General features: G+C 41.1%; 1 protein-coding gene across 1 annotated transcript in view; it reads right to left on the bottom strand.

The window, feature by feature from the left end:
- Positions 1–8,639: 8,639 nt before the first annotated feature.
- FIG4 (FIG4 phosphoinositide 5-phosphatase) overlaps positions 8,640–15,853 on the bottom strand; it is a 69,381-nt gene continuing 62,167 nt past the window's right edge. The window contains exon 23 of the mRNA XM_086744180.1: positions 8,640–11,141. Coding sequence (XP_086600306.1) covers positions 10,964–11,141 — 178 coding nt within the window. The 3' untranslated portion in view covers positions 8,640–10,963. The remainder of the gene's footprint in view (positions 11,142–15,853) is intronic.

Here is a 15,853-nt window from a genome sequence, read left to right as displayed (position 1 = left end):
AAATCACTGAGCCTCTGCTGAGGAAAAGAAAAAATTAAACAGAAGGAAAATATGAGGGGATATAAACAGAGACATCTAGTTCCAAGTCAGTCCAAATCTGCAGTCCAGAAAAAAAAAAAACAACGGAGAAGCAAACTAATGCCTAGAGGAAGAATTAGCAAGGAACACATCCTTGGCTAAGCTTCCCAGCTTCATGTCTGCAACTACAGGGCTGGAAAGGTGAAGGGCAGTTTTGTGATTGCTCGGAGCAGGAATCGTGACCCTATGCTCAGACCCAGGCTACTCGACATGTGCAGAAGGATTTATAAAATCAGCAATGGCAAAGATATGTAGAATGAAAGCAGGCAAAAAAAAAAAGATATCTGTAAGTTAGAAGCTGTAAGGAAAAAAATGTAAAGGGCCCATCTAGGAAAGAACTAAACCAATGCATTATTTGTTGTACCACAGTATGCTCTGCGGCCAGTGTTTAATAAATAGGAGCATGGAGGAGATGAGTGGTGGTGACTAAAATAGAACAGCAGATTCAGTGATCTCTTGGATACGTACAGTATTGAACATCGGAAAGCTGGATACGTGGGGTAGATAATGGGTCAGGTAGTATTCATACAGCAGATAAGTGAAGATTCCCAATTGTGACCAATTACTTCTGACCAAAAAAGCAGGTAGTCTCATCTTCAGGCTGTGCACACTTTCCTGTGCCTTGGGCAGCGCAGAGCTCCCTCAGGTAAACGTGTGGCTTTTGCTCAGCAGACTGCAGTGCAAACTAAGACTATCCAAACCCAGCCTTTGAAAGAAAAACATTTGATGAGTGGGAAGTGGATGGCTCTGTGGACTCTTTAATGGTATAAATGTTACTGGAAAAGTCACTCCATAGCCTAATGTTCATCAGAGATCCAAGCCAAGGCAGCAGATGGAGAACATGCTGGCAGCAGGCAGAGGAGAAGCAGAGCTAAGCTTTGCGAGTCTCAGGGGAGTCAGGGAGAGCCGGTCCCCGAACAAGGCTCCTGACACGGGTAGAGAGGTGGCCACAACCCCTCAGCGATGCGGACACAGGTAAGTCCTGTTTTGGTCAGAGCCACTGATGATTGACAAGCTTTGCTGACCGTGAGCAGCCCATTCTCTGCCCTGGCTGGCGATAAATCAGAAGTCCGATCTACTCCTGACAACGTGGGGTAGCTCTGAAGTGGCATATGCCCTTATTTCAGAGAAGCATTGTACCAGAGGTGTACCTATCTGTGTCTGGAGTGCTGAGACAGAGGTAAAGCCATAAAATCTTTTTGTAAGGGACCTATTGTCGACTATAATGTTACAGCTGTGGTCACTTATCTCACAGCTCTGCCAGGTTTAATAAAGACTACCAAGGGACTCATATATTTTTAGTTTTTTAAATGCAGGTGTCTTGGCTAAGCCCGTTGTGTAGGTTCCTGCAAGATGGCACAATGGGGAGAAATAAGCACCTGCAGAGGGGTAACTCATCCCATCCTAAGATAGGTGAGCTGACTCGCCTCTGGAAGCCCTCCTCTCAGTTTATAGCCTACCTGGCTTTGGTGCCACTGCCGATGGACTTCAGTCAGGTGGCCCTACAACCCAGCTTACACCTCCAGAAAGCTGCTGTATCGGTTTTATGCAACACCCAGCAAGACATGCCTGCTAGGTCAAAATTTGGTTACCTACGTAGGACGGCCGGTACACATCCCCCTCTCCTACGACACCCCTTAAGCAGAGAGCAGGGTAGACAAGCCTGAAGCCTTGGTGGTAGCCCTGTGCCGCACTGCTTGGTTACAACAGCACGTCCTGGGGCCACTGCACAGCTGGAGACACTTGTTAATGAGAACGCTGGTACACCGAGAATGACAAATGTGACCTTTGGAAATTCAAATTACGCTTGGCACATGTATCTTCCAAATGACTGCTATAACTCTCCTCAGGGTTGATGTGGATACGGGGTATGTCTCAACTGCAGGCTTGCTGCTTGTTTTACACGTGCTGTGACCCAGCCTCCTCCCCACCACGGCAGCACAAGCTCCTCGCTCCACATGTCTCTGTGCGTGTTGGACCCACGCTCACACGCTCAGCTGGGGCTCTGCGACACCCTGTGCTCTGGCTTCGTAATGTCAACCTATCCACTTGCCTGACAACGTGAAAGCAAACGATGTGCGTGCGCCCGGGCTCGTGCACAGCTCTTCTGCAGTTCCTAGCAACTAAATGACAGCCTTCCCACCAATCTGCTCTTCCCTGTGCATCAGCTTGGTTGTACAAATACACCTCACGGAGGTCCAACCCTCTGTTTTCACCCAGACGACTCGAGCTCTTCCCTTTTTTGCCTTTTTCCTTTTCCCCTTGCCTCACTGAGACGTGTGCTAGCTCTTGCTCACTCCTGGTATTAAGTCCGCTGAAAGGGACTGTGATATATGGGGGGAAAAGGGAGAGTAAAAGGAAAAATGCCTAAAAAGCTCATTTAGGCCATGCTGCGGAAAGGTTGTGAGAGTTTTGGGGAAGAAGGACTCTCTACCAGATGACAGGACTAACTCCTTAAAATCCTGCCTCTGCTAGGAGAGGTTTCACTGAGTTGTCCCTCTCTGGCTGAGCAGAGAGTTCATAATCCTAAAAAATGCCCTTGTAAGCTGTGGAGGAGGAAACAAAACATCTCAAAACAGAGCACAGAGCCTTAAGCCCAGCATCAGGGTTCATCGTGTGGACTTGTGAGCATCTGAGTCTATTATCCTGTAATTTGATCAGAGAAAAACCTGGGAAGAGAGTGGCACAGAACATTTATTGCTATTACGGGAGAAGTTATTAGGGGATTTCTGGGCTGTGGAGAATGTCTGCATACAGTGAGATGGGTTTGATTGACAGTCGAAATCTTACCGTTCTCCTTAGTTTCTCCTTTTCATTTCCTTCCTTCTTACAAGGTCCACACTGTATTTCCAGGGAAGTATGTGGAAAATGAAACAACTTAAGAAAAATTAAACTGACTCATTGATGGCAACTCTAAATACATCAGTAATAAAACAAGCAATACAAAGTATTAGAAATACAGACTAGACAAAAATTGTGTGTGTACTGCTCTCTTAGCATCTTTGTCATACCATTAGAATAACATTGAGTTAGGTTTTTACCAGAGTTAAATTGTGATATGTAAATAATATTGTGTTGGGACACCTGAATCAGAAATCCCAGGAAAAGTGGAAAGGGCCTTTCTGGAACTTCAGATACCATCCGTTCCTAGGCTGGTGATAAACGGAAGCAGGTCTGCTGTCAGAAACCTGCACCTCTGTGCCCAGCATCCTGACACTGCCCATCTAAGCTTTCTCCCATTCTGGGCTGCTGATGCTTCGGTCTTTTGATTTTTGGTGGTGGTGGTGGTGTGATTTTTTTTTTAATCATGCAAAGAAAAAAATGCAAGATGGGCGAATCTTCACTAGGTGCTTCAAGAACTGCTTGGTCAGTAAACGATAACTTGCCGGGATAGTTGGAATTCAACAGTATTAGATGATGATCACAGTATCGGCCGGGGGGGTTAGTGTTATGTACCCGTAGTCCCACCAACTGCTGTACAGCTGCCAGTGGGACAGTGCCCTTCAAACTCTGCTTAGTCACCCTACTTTCCATAGGCACCATTAAGGGTTTCAATGCAATTTAGGAACCCTGTTCTCTCAGAGTTGACTATTACTGAGGCAGAAAATCTCCAACTTAAATACGCAACTAGCGATTCATATAGTCTGATTTTGAATGTATTAGTGACAGGCAAACAAAACCCCCAAAGGGAAACTTGGATTGCAGATTTAGCAAAAAGCAAAAATTTACCTTCATACCGGAGGTTTCCACTAATCACAGGAAAAACTACAGTTTTACACACCCCAAAAGTCTCTGTTAGTGGAGTAACACCACTTGCATGTGCCAGTGTGGTTGGTCACAAGCTTGCAGAGTCTGAATCAGACGGCTTGCAGGCAGTAGTTACAGCCATGGGCTGGACTCAATTTGGCCTCCATTGCTTGCATATTTGGGGAGAGGATAATGCTTAGGGCAGGCGTCTCACAAAGTTTCATGAAAGGCTCTTTGCTCCTGCAAAAGGTGAGGAGGTGCTGCTGGTGTTACCCTCTTGGCAGGGCAAGGCAGCTCTGTTGTTCTGAGCCAGATTAAGTCAGCAGTGAGGGATCCCAGAGCAAAAGACGCAAGGGATTGGTATCTGCTGTGAGTTCAACTGCATCTCGTCTTCCCGGCTAGCCTGGGAACAGCAGAGGACTGGTAATCTCCAGCATTTAGCACAGTGCCTTCCTCAGAGCAGCAATACAACAGCCAAAGGCAGAAAGGCTCATAACAGGCTGGTGGACGGGCGGGCCAGCACAGGCTGGAAGGGGCAGAAGCATGAAAATGCCCCACCGGAACATCCTGGCAGGGCAAAACTGCTTCTGAAGTAAATCCCTTGCTAAGCACAGCAAACAATGTCAAACAAGGACAGCAAACGGGCCCACAGACACACAGGGGCCGGGATGCAGGTATCCCCCATAGCACAGTCCTACATGTAGGGTGTGCATAATAATTTCGGACTGCTGTTTTGACCTGTAAAGTTTATAGTAAGTACCTACTAGGCTAATTGTCTCATAGGTTTGTTAGCAATCATACGAAACAGGATAAATACCAAGCAAACCTGCAGTAATGGCTTCTCCCATGGTTTGCAATAAATTCAGGTTTTCACTTAGGGAGTACAGTAACGCTTACACATTAAAAATGATAACAGAAATGGGAAGGACAAGGTAAACGTAGCAGTCATAAAAGTGGCAAAATTAAGAGATGCCTTTCCATATTTTCTAATTTATTTTACGTTTTTATTTTTCTTCCCAAGTCTAAAGGATCTTCCACCAAATGTCCTGGTCTGAATTCTTCAGGATCTGGGGTATAAAGTGACTGTATGTTTGGGTTTGGAGAATATTTGCACTTCAGTGGGATTTTGAGTACCAGCACTTCTGCAAAACCAGGTCAACACATGATGTTGATAACTACATCTGGGTGCTTGAATTTTGAAGGGAACATTTGCAGCAGACTTAAGATAGTGCCACCTCTGCGAACCTGACACAGCATAAGCTTGTAACAGTGTCACCTGTCCCCTTAGTGCTAGAGGTGTGGGCAGGCGATGACCGAATTCCACCTTGCACAGGAAGGTCTGTGTCACAGAAAAAATGACCCCAAATGCAGTGTTAAAATAAAGTGTTGCTTATCTTAAAAATAAATAACACAGCCTGTAAGCTGCATTTCTTATATCTTAGAGACATTTTAACACTTTTCAGTCAAGATATCTGAGATATGGTAACGCATATTTAAGCAATGGATGCAGATAAGTATTTTCTGAAAGCACTCAGACGAAAGTCACCAGACACTGATTTTAAGTGTGTGAAGCTGCTTTTCAATGTGATCTTTTACTCACACAAGTCAATGTGGTGTACCACCCATCCTCCCAAAGCCAACAAAATGCATTCCAAGTATATTCCATGATAGGATGAGGGGTAATGGTTTTAAAATAGAGGGAGGTAGATTCAGACTGGATATCAGGAAAAAAAAGTTTTACAGTGAGGGTGGTGGAACACTGGCACAGGTTGCCCAGAAAGGTGGTGGATGCCCCATCCCTGGAAACATTCCAGGCCAGGTTGGACGGGGCTCTGAGCAACCTGATCTGGTTGGAGATGTCTCTGCTCCTTGCAGGGGGGGTGGATGGATGGCCTTTAAAGGTCCCTTCCAACCCTAATGATTCTATGTTTAAGAGATTGGGCATAATTAGGTGAGAACATAATTGGCATTCGTTATTTTCCGTCTTTTGAGAAACAATGGAATCCCGTGGGCCCCGCCCACCGGGAGCTGTCCATGGTACTCGGGGCTTCCTGCGGGAGGAGCGCCTGCACTCCAACTTAACCCTGCGGCACGGTTAATACCGGTTTTAGCACGGGTAACAGCCATAAAAGGCGGCGACGTGAGTTCCAGCCCTCTGCATGTGTGACACCACTGTTAATGTCGAGGAAGAGGCACTGGGAGGGAACAGATGCATCAGAACTGAAAGGATAAAAAACCCGCAGGGGCCTGAGCCAGGTTGGTCGCTGCACAATCTCACACATCGGTGAACTTTGACATGTGCCAACACCGGCTTATTCAAACAGGCAGAATCTCCCTCCCCTTTAGACAACTCCACGCCATAGGACGCAGAGTGCTGCTATAGCAGGACTAGAGACAATCAAAGGGGACCACTTTGAACACTCTCTTACTTTCTTAATCAGAGCAGCACTTGGCTATCTCTAGACGAAGAGATTTTAAGTGATGTCTACAACTTCTTCAAGCACTAACATCCTGTACCCAAGCAAAGCACTTCTCGAGAATATGTTACCAAGACACAGGGAACCCAAGAGAGACATGCATCTGTCACCACCACAGGAGGCAGGAAATCAGGTAGGGCAGATGATGGCACAGCCTGCGTTTAAAAAGGAGAGATACAAGTTGCTGAAGAAAGCATTAAGGTTTTTCAATAAAAGGATAAAAGTTACAGAGTGTTCCTTCAAGAAGTGAAAGCTCCAAAAGGAGGAGATGGATATCATGGGAAAACTGAAACTTGTGGCACAGTTCTAGGTAAAAGAAAGGATTCTGAACCATTCTTCTGGTGAAGAAAAGGGAAGGGAAATCAAACAAAAAATGATCAAAAAATCAGCAGAAAAAGAAGGGAAATAGGATAACAAAAGGTAATCATTATAAAAAAGGAGTATCTGAGCTGACAGGGAATACAAAATAGGGTTCTTGAGCGGACTGGGAGGTTGCAGCGTGCACACCATCTTATACGTGCTGCATACTAAAAATGGGACGACGACCACAAATGCGTACTCTGCAGCTATTGTAATGCCTAAAAGCTGCACCGGGCTTTAGCACCAGCAGCACAGCTACACCTAGGATGGAAAAACGCATGTGGACTATCAGAGATGGTTTATTACATGCTGCTTGCCTGTTCTACCTTTATTACACTATGTCTTTGTTCTTCATGGACTAATATATTCAAAAGAACAGAATTTACATGTTATATTCAGACATGATATGGCAAAAAGCATGTATTGCTCCTCCAGAAATATATACTAATGCTAAACATTGGTTTTCGCGCCTTTTCTCAGTGCTTTTTTACTTGATTCTAGTAGACAGATTAGCAGCTGTAACAGTTTTCTTTGTAGCATATAGATTTAAGAACTCCAGTGGGGAACTGCTGAGTATCAATACTGGCAAGGGTTACAATTTCAATGTATGATCTTTTCTCATTAATATTTTGTAACATATTGCACTAGTTCCATATTACTTTTAAATCACCACCCAAAGTGACAACTTTAATTAGATTTTTTAAATAGACAGAAGACAGAGGGAGGCTTTTAGGAGCCGAGCACATTATATCTTTTCCATATCAGGCTACAGGTGATCAATCTGATTCAATCTATGCCAGCAAATGAAACGATAATTTATACATAACTCAACACTCCAGAAACTATTAAAGTATGGCATATTCACCATTTTAACCTTAGTGAACTGTACTTGTATGTGTAATTATTCAGGGAGTACTGGTAAGGTGAAACTCCTATGGAGAAAGAAATTATCTCCTGAGTGAAGCTGGTATTTCCTCGTCCTGTAAAACATGACTATTTGACGGGTCACACGCTCTGGAGTTTATACAAGCGAAGGCTGGCCTCAGTCTGTGAAAGCCAACAGAACCTTCCTGGGATCCTGTGCAAAAATCCCAAACTCAGTAACAAAACAAATGACCTGCCACAAATGTCATCCCAGAACTATGTACAGCTCTTTCACTTCTGCTGGTGGCTGCAGCTGTGTGCACACTGAAAGGACCCCGTTTTAGGGCCACAGCTGAGTCACTCTGGAAAGGAATGAGGGTGGGAGAACAAAAAGTCAGTGGGCTTCGCAAGCAGAAGCAAAACGCACAAGGAGGGTATGCTACCAATGAAAGCGTTGTGGACACAAGTATCAATCTGAACAGGGTCACAGAATGAAGCTTAAACTGTTGGACTGGCATCAAAGAATCATTGGTTTACAAATGGCAGAGTCCTAATCCAATGTCTGTGCTTCTCAATTCCACAAGAAAAGAACCCAAAGTCATTATTCTCCAGGTGTACATTTTGGTATTGTGTTTCAATGTAACCTTCAAACACAAAGTAAATACACTTTGGAGGAAAACCAACATATTTCTCAAATATTTTTTTTTGTCCACACAGTTTAATGTTAAAGATTATAATTATCACTTAAGAGTCAAAAAGACTAGTTAGTCTTCAGAGCCAACATAGCTCATTCTTCTTGTGCTTACACGTATTCTCCACACCTTTTCCTCAGCTTCTGAAAGGAAAAGACACACATATATTCAGAACTTCTAACACAACTGAGAACTGAACTTTGTTATCAGAAGAACAGAATGAAGTAGGTAGATACAGAGGAAACATCTCTGGAGTCCTTCGTACAACTGAACTTATTCTATGGGTGATGAGTGTATTTTCATTTTAAATTAACCTTTTACATTAACCCTCAGGCAGCAGATCTATTCAGACACACAGACACATCACTCAGGCAGTGTTAAGCTGGGAGTCTTGGTTTGTGCATTGCTTTATTTTTAAAAAAAAACAAACTCTAGTAAACAGTTGACATTAGCACCCTGAAACATTCTTAGCAGCTGCTAAGAGTACACTGATGGCACATCATAGAAGCTGTCACCTGAATATTAATATCCAAGCATAATAAGTAATGCACGTGGCTTGAACCCTTACAAGCAGCTAGGAGAAACAAGCAGCAGTTACACACTAAAAGATTCAAGGGGATGCCATGACAGGACTGTCACGGCACACATTTAGAGAGACACTGAAAAGCCTGGCATTATATTGCAGAGAATGGACTGAGATGTCATTCATCTCTCAAAACTTTGTGAAAACAAAACCTCTTATCCTGAGGAGTGTTTGTATTGCTGAAGTGTGAACATATTTTCTCTCAGAGCTGTAAAATTATTACACTTCCTGTATTTTGCAACATCAGATGTTGAAAAAGAAAGCATCCTCTTTTGCCTTACCTGTAGTTAAGTGGTACAACTTCAAGAGCAACTTTTATGAATTGCCAGTATCTATGAACAACAGAAGTACAAGGATTGTGACAGGCTAGAAAACATTATTTGAAATAGTTTAAGTGCAGTAAGAAAAGCATGCATTTGCCTCATTAGGATAAAAACTCCAGCTCTACATTTTTCCAAAGCAAGCATTTATTCCTTCAAATTATTTTTCACATAATTCAGTACAGTTTTTTTTCCCAGAGAAAAAAGAACATTGACAGTTCCAATGAAGTAGTATCTAAAGTGATATTTCATTCTTGCATCTCCTAGAATACATTAATTTCTCTCAAAACAATATTAATAAAGTAACAAAAAAGAATGGACACCAAAATTTTTCAGTAGCTTGAGGTACCACGTTCTCTCCCTGACTGCATACAAGTCATTCCCTGAAACACACAGACTTCTATCACAAGAAACGTCAATCTTTTCCCTTTACCCACTGCATCTTTTCTTTGATTGAATTACTGAAGAAAGTGCAGCTTACTGCATAAAATATTCAAACACATTCAGAATATGTTTGCAGCATGCAGCCAAGAATCTGCAGTAGCTGCCTGCAAGCAATTTACTAGGAACACAAACATATTCACTACATCTAGTACATGTAGTTGGCTGACATCCCTATAACAGTTACTCAGATATTCCAGAAAATCCTGAAATACGGTCTGTACAAGCTTGCGGAATAACATGGCTTGTCAAGGATACTGTCAGTATTCTTCAAGGCAAAGGGCTAGAAAGCAGTGCTGGGAATTTTAGCTTGTAACTGAAAATAACAGGTGCTTTTTAAAAAAAAAAATTAAAATTGAGAAATATTTTAATCAAAAGTCTGAATTAAACTACCTATTTCAGACACCTCCTGCCTCTCCACTTCTTACCTAGCACTGGGCATGATGTTCAATCTTGCCTAACCCAACTATTGCTTCTGCCTGCATGAACACCCCAGCTGATCCACTCTGTATACCTCACTTACTGATCCCAATTTCTTGGGAGGCTGCAGGCTCGAATCTGAAAGCATTTTGCTGGAGCACAAATATAGGGATGGAGAGAGTATGCTGCAAAAAGGATAATGCCTGTCATACACAAAAAAAAACCCTCTAAGGGCCTAAACCCAGTAAAGTGTAGAGCATTCCTTCATTTGCAGACACAGTCAGTAAGTGCAGTTCCTACTACAAGCCCATGATAATTAGTCGCAAGCCGCTTTCACCCTGCATGTGGCACAGATTCTGTAGCTACTAGCATCAGTGAGATCAGTTTTAACACAAATGAGGGTTACAAAGTTTGTTAGTCTTGATGCAAATTTTGATTTTGACATAAGCCACTTATTTTTCACTTTTGCTTAAGAAAGTAGCAAATTACAAGCAGTCATTTTAGCACTCAGTTCGCTAAAAATCTCAAGAAATACCAGAAAACATTCTCCTGTAAAAGACTCTTCACTGTCATCGAACAAAGAGGAAGAAAAGCATTCTCTTCTGATTCTTATGTATGAATCACTTCAGCTTTACTAGCAAACAAAACAATGTAAGAAATTAACATAAAAACCTAAAGATGCAATATTTTCTTTGCCATAAATTGCTACACACTCTTCAGTGACTGTAGGTACTCCGATTATTCACTTAGTCTCTTAAGATACGCTTTCCCTCTCAGCTGAAGAGCAGATACTAAATCACTAGATATTAAATTACTACCCTGTAAAGCATGATAGTGTAAATGTATAATAGTAAAGCATAATAAATAGAAATGTTAGATAATAAATTTATTACTGCAAAATAACAAAACTAGATTTCCTTTCCAAAATTATTTTCATGACCTATTAGTATAACAGACTTGGCAGGAGAATCCAGCTCATATTTACAGGTATCTGTTTCGAATGTACTCTCTGTACATGAGGAAGTCATCTTTTCCCAGTGGCTGCATATTTCCTCTTCCAGCCTGAATGTGCGCATGAAAAATCTCTATTGATTTCCTATCAGCTCTTGGAGGTTGGACTTCGTAAATATTGTCTTGAGAAAAGGAAGAGATGGGTATCCTGGGAAAAAAAAAAAAAAAAAAAACACATAGAATATTTTGAAGTTTAGGTAAACTTTTTCCACAGAGAAAGAAGAGTATTTACTTTCCATGAAATATATATGAGAGGCAATGAAAAGGTAACTTTCCACTAGATAATTCATTTACCTAGATTTTTATCACTACTGCAGACCTGATAAGACCCAGCTTTCCAAGTAGGGTAATTAGGTAAGTTGTCACTAATCACATTACAGAATACTTTCTCACTTCCCTCCACTCTGTCCTCATTTCTTCATCCTTCCTCAGATCTGCTACGGTCAGTAAGGAGCCAAGTGGAAACAGATCTGTGCCATGCATTATAGCAGATAACAGAAAAACTTTATTGAGCTATCAACTTAGAACCAATTATAACAAGCAAGTGATTATACTCTGAACCAACATATAGAAAGGATTTATCAGATAAGAAATTTACATCTAATTATCAGGAAACAGACAACCTATACCGACAACAGCACTCTGTACACTGGGACAGCTAATATTTTATGAAAATATTTTTTCAATAGCTTTGTACCATAAATGCTATCTTTGAATCCTAATATTTAAACCTACTTACCTTATGAGAAGAACATGTAGTTTAAAGTTTACAGGAACTTGAGCATGTCAGACTTTTTCTAAGCACTATTGTAATTCAGGCTCACTCCTAAGGTAGAAGCTGATCTTAACCGCAACTCTGGGAAACTGCATAGCCAGCAGGTCAAGTAAAGCGATTGTTTCCCTCTATTCAGGGCTTGAGCAACCACATTTGGAGAACTGTGCCCACTCTTGGGCTCTCCCATACAAGACAGACAGTCAAATACTTGCATGAACGCAGCAAAGGTCACCAAGACAATTAGAGAGCTGGAGCACGTTGCATATGAAGAGAGGGCCTGTGTTGGGTTTTGGTGGCAGGGGTGCTACAGGGGTGGCTTCTGCAAGAAGCTGCTAGAAGCGTCCCTGTTGTTCAGGGGACCCACACTGGAGCAGTCTGTTCCTGAAGGACTGCACCCTGTGGAAGGGACCCATGCTGGAGCAGCTCGTGAAGAAGCGTAGCCTGTGGGAGGGACTCACATTGGAGAAGTTCATGGAAGACTGTCTCCCATGGGAGGGACTCCGTGCTGGAGCAGGGGAAGAGTGTGAGGAGTCCTCCCCCTGAGGAGGTCAGAATGGCAGAAACAACACGTGATGGACTGACCGCAACCCCCGTTCTCCATCCCCCTGCACTGCTGGTGGGAAGGAGGTAGAGAAAATCAGCAGTAAAGTTAAGCCTGGGAAGAGGGGAGGGGTGGGGGGAAAGTGTTCTTAAGATTTGTTTCTCACTATCCTACTCTGGTTTGATTGATAATAAATTAAGTTAATTTTCCCCAAGTTGAATCTTTTTTGCCTGTGATAGTAACTGCTGAATGATCTCTCCCTGTCCTTATCTTGACCCATGAGCCTTTTGTCATATTTTCTCTCCTTCGTTCCCGTGGGGAGGGGGAGTGAGCAGCCACATGATGCTTAGCTCCCAGCTGGCGCTAAACCACAACAGGCTGCAAGCACTGGGTTTGTGCAGCCCAGAGAAGAGAAGCTAAGAGGGACCTTACTGCGGTCAGCAACTACCTAATGGCAGGGTATAGATATCGTAAAGCCAGACTCTTCTTGGAGTGCATGGTTAAAAAACAAAGTTCAAAAAAGGGAATGCAAATTGCAACATGGGACATTCTGATTAGATAGAAGGGAACTTTTTTTCTCCTGTGAGGGTGGTAGAACACTGGAACATGTTGCTCAGAGAGGCTGTCGAACCTCCCTGCTTAAGGACAATCAAAATGCAAGTGTATGTGACCCTGAGCTACCTCATCTAATTTGGTTCTCCTCTGAGCAGGGGATTGGATCAGATGACCTCCAGGGTCCTTTCCAATTTATAATATTCTACAATTCTGGGCCAAACTCTTCAGTAGTAATGCGTTCTCCATAATCAGCTGCAAGGTAGCAACAAAACTATTACACTCAATACATAATGAATTAATGAAGACTAAAAGTATTGTGTAGTACATCACTTTAATTTTAAAGCACTTTAGCTATTGTGACGGCTGTATTCATAAATAGACGATGTACATTTCCCAGCAGTATTTTAGTAATTTATTTATAAAATACTCCCAGGGTTGAACAGTATAGATGTTCAACCTACATGATAGCAGATCAGTTTGGATTCCACAACAGAACATTCAATGACTAACAAATTGCCACCTGAAGGTAACCTATGCATTAACTTCTCCTTCTGTCAATATTGTTTGATTTAGAGGAAATAAAAGTTTGAAATTAACTCCAAGGAAAAACAATCTGACAGAACTACCATTATCTAGAACAGTGGATGCAGTGCACCTATAAATGCTAAACAGGAGAAATAAATTAGTTTTCAGTTAAGGAAAAAAAAGGGCGTTTTAAAGAATTATCTAAATCATCGGTTTCATATAACTCCTATTTCAGCTGGAAAAGCTAATTTACTTTCTAGCTAGCTACTAAAATACTGCTGCTTTATAAATACTCTATATAGCGAAAGCTGCCCAAGTATTCAGTACCACACAGATTTCAATTATAGAGACTCACTTTCCTACCACCACATACACTGAACACCGCTCTAAAGCTGATCTTTCCTTCTAGGTTGAACCAAAATTTCACGGGGCCAATTAGCCTGTCTCATGAAGTAGTGAGCAGCAATTTTTGAGGACAGATTATTAAAACAGAACAGTTTTAATAATTCCTTCCTAACAATCCCTTCTCTGGTATATCCTCCTGTATTTGAGAAACCAGGACTTAGGACCTACCTCAGGCAAAATTTGAAAATTTGAAACTGTTTCATGAAAAGTCATTTCCACAGGTTTTCACAGTTTTTTCTTCTAGTATCTGATACTTACAGAATCCTGTGGGAGTAAGTTCCATTACTTGTGTCTGATGTGACATTCTTTTTATTTGTTATCATGGACACGGATTTGTTATCATTAATTCTTACATGAAGAAAAATGGTGAACTTCCGTTCTCTGTTTGCCTCCTCTACATCACTATCGTACAACCAAATGCATTTCATCTCTCCACATACATTAGTTATTTTCTGATCAACCTTGTCACCTCGCGATTTATGCAGAGTTCCAAGGTCTACTCCATCCTCTTTGATAATACAAGTGAACAAAATCGTGTTTAATACCTGAGATTTATTTTTTTTAAACAGCTTTTCATTTGTCATCTACTATTTTAGCAAATTTTCAAAATACTTTACATAACAGCACATTGGAACAGTAGCCAGTGCCTAAAAAACAGTCAGAATGCTATTGTTAAATATTGTATTAGCAGATGCACATATTTTGGGGTACAAGACTTCTCAGGTAAGAAATTACAGCAGCAACTTCCTGTCAAAGCTTACTATTTCCAAAAGTGAACATCGACCAGCCCAAATGCAATGAAGATGCATTGATATTAGCATCGTTGCCATGTTCCACAGAAGCCACAGTCACGACTCGCTATCTGGGTGCTCTTCAAGAGACAAGAAGTTATTTTTGCGTGTATTATCTCCTTTTCTAAAGGGAAAAAACAAGGAATGATACCTTTGAAGAACTGGAATGATGTCAGAGCCCTTCTATAAATGAAATGCAGTAATAGTCTTCTAGTTGCATTATGAGTATAAACTAATGTTTGGCAGTTTCTAAACTCTCTATTAAAACTGCCCCAAAACTTGCTCCATTATTTTATAGCCTTTTATTTTATTAAAATATGTCAGATTTTGGATGTTTCATCATGTGATGGCTTGTTAGTCTTATAAAACAACTGCAATGTGTCATGTAATATAGTATGTCAAATATTTCACTACAACTGGAATATGGCATAGAAAATAAAAATGTTTCCATGTTAAAAATATTTTTAATTTAGTATTTAAATTTGTATTTTTCCATTTTACATAGTAATGAATTCAGTTGATTGCACCTTGACTGCAATGATATAATTACTTATGCTTTCAATAAAATACAGGTAGACTATTGAATTTGAGACAATAAAATCACTGGTCTCCCACGGAGTTTGGCTGCATACTTAAAGCCAAGTTACATTTTACCAGGATGTAGGCAGAATTTGCTAGGTTGTGTGGTAGAAACATGGCTATTCTAGAATTATAGAAAAAAAGTAAAGCTAAAGCATTTGCAAAAAAAAAAAAAAAATGAAGCCTTACTGCATAGAATACATTTTTATTTTTCCTTATTTAAATTGTATTACAATTCCTGTTTAGGTTTCTTAGTCTTAGAAGTCTGTGGCGCTACAGTGGAATGTAAACAAACACCAGAAGTGTAAGCAAGTTACTAGATGGTAGGAATAGGATAAGATTTCCAAAATGCTTGCCATTTTTATGCTTTTCTTAAGCAAGACAAAACTCTTATTTCAAAAGAGCTGAAACTCTTCTGAAGAATTTAACCTCTGCTGTTATGCAATCAACAAATGAGTATTTTATTTTATTTTTTGTTGGTAAACTGTATGAAAAATACTGTGGAAATTCCATCACACTTTACCTTTTCTTTCTATTTTATTCCCAATAGTGATAGTTTCTTCTTGTTAGCACTATCACGTTCTTTTTATTATAAAACATTAAGGTGGGTGTTTTCAGAACTGGTACCAAACATTAGTCTATCTAGATTTATATCTAGAGGCCTAAAAAGTAGATTGCTTTTCAAAGCA

The sequence above is a fragment of the Chlamydotis macqueenii genome, chromosome 3 (assembly GCF_036417535.1).
Source record: "Chlamydotis macqueenii isolate bChlMac1 chromosome 3, bChlMac1.mat, whole genome shotgun sequence".
Lineage (NCBI taxonomy): Eukaryota > Metazoa > Chordata > Aves > Otidiformes > Otididae > Chlamydotis > Chlamydotis macqueenii.
Note: the sequence above shows the minus strand (reverse complement) of the source record. Positions and strands in the feature narration are given on the sequence as shown.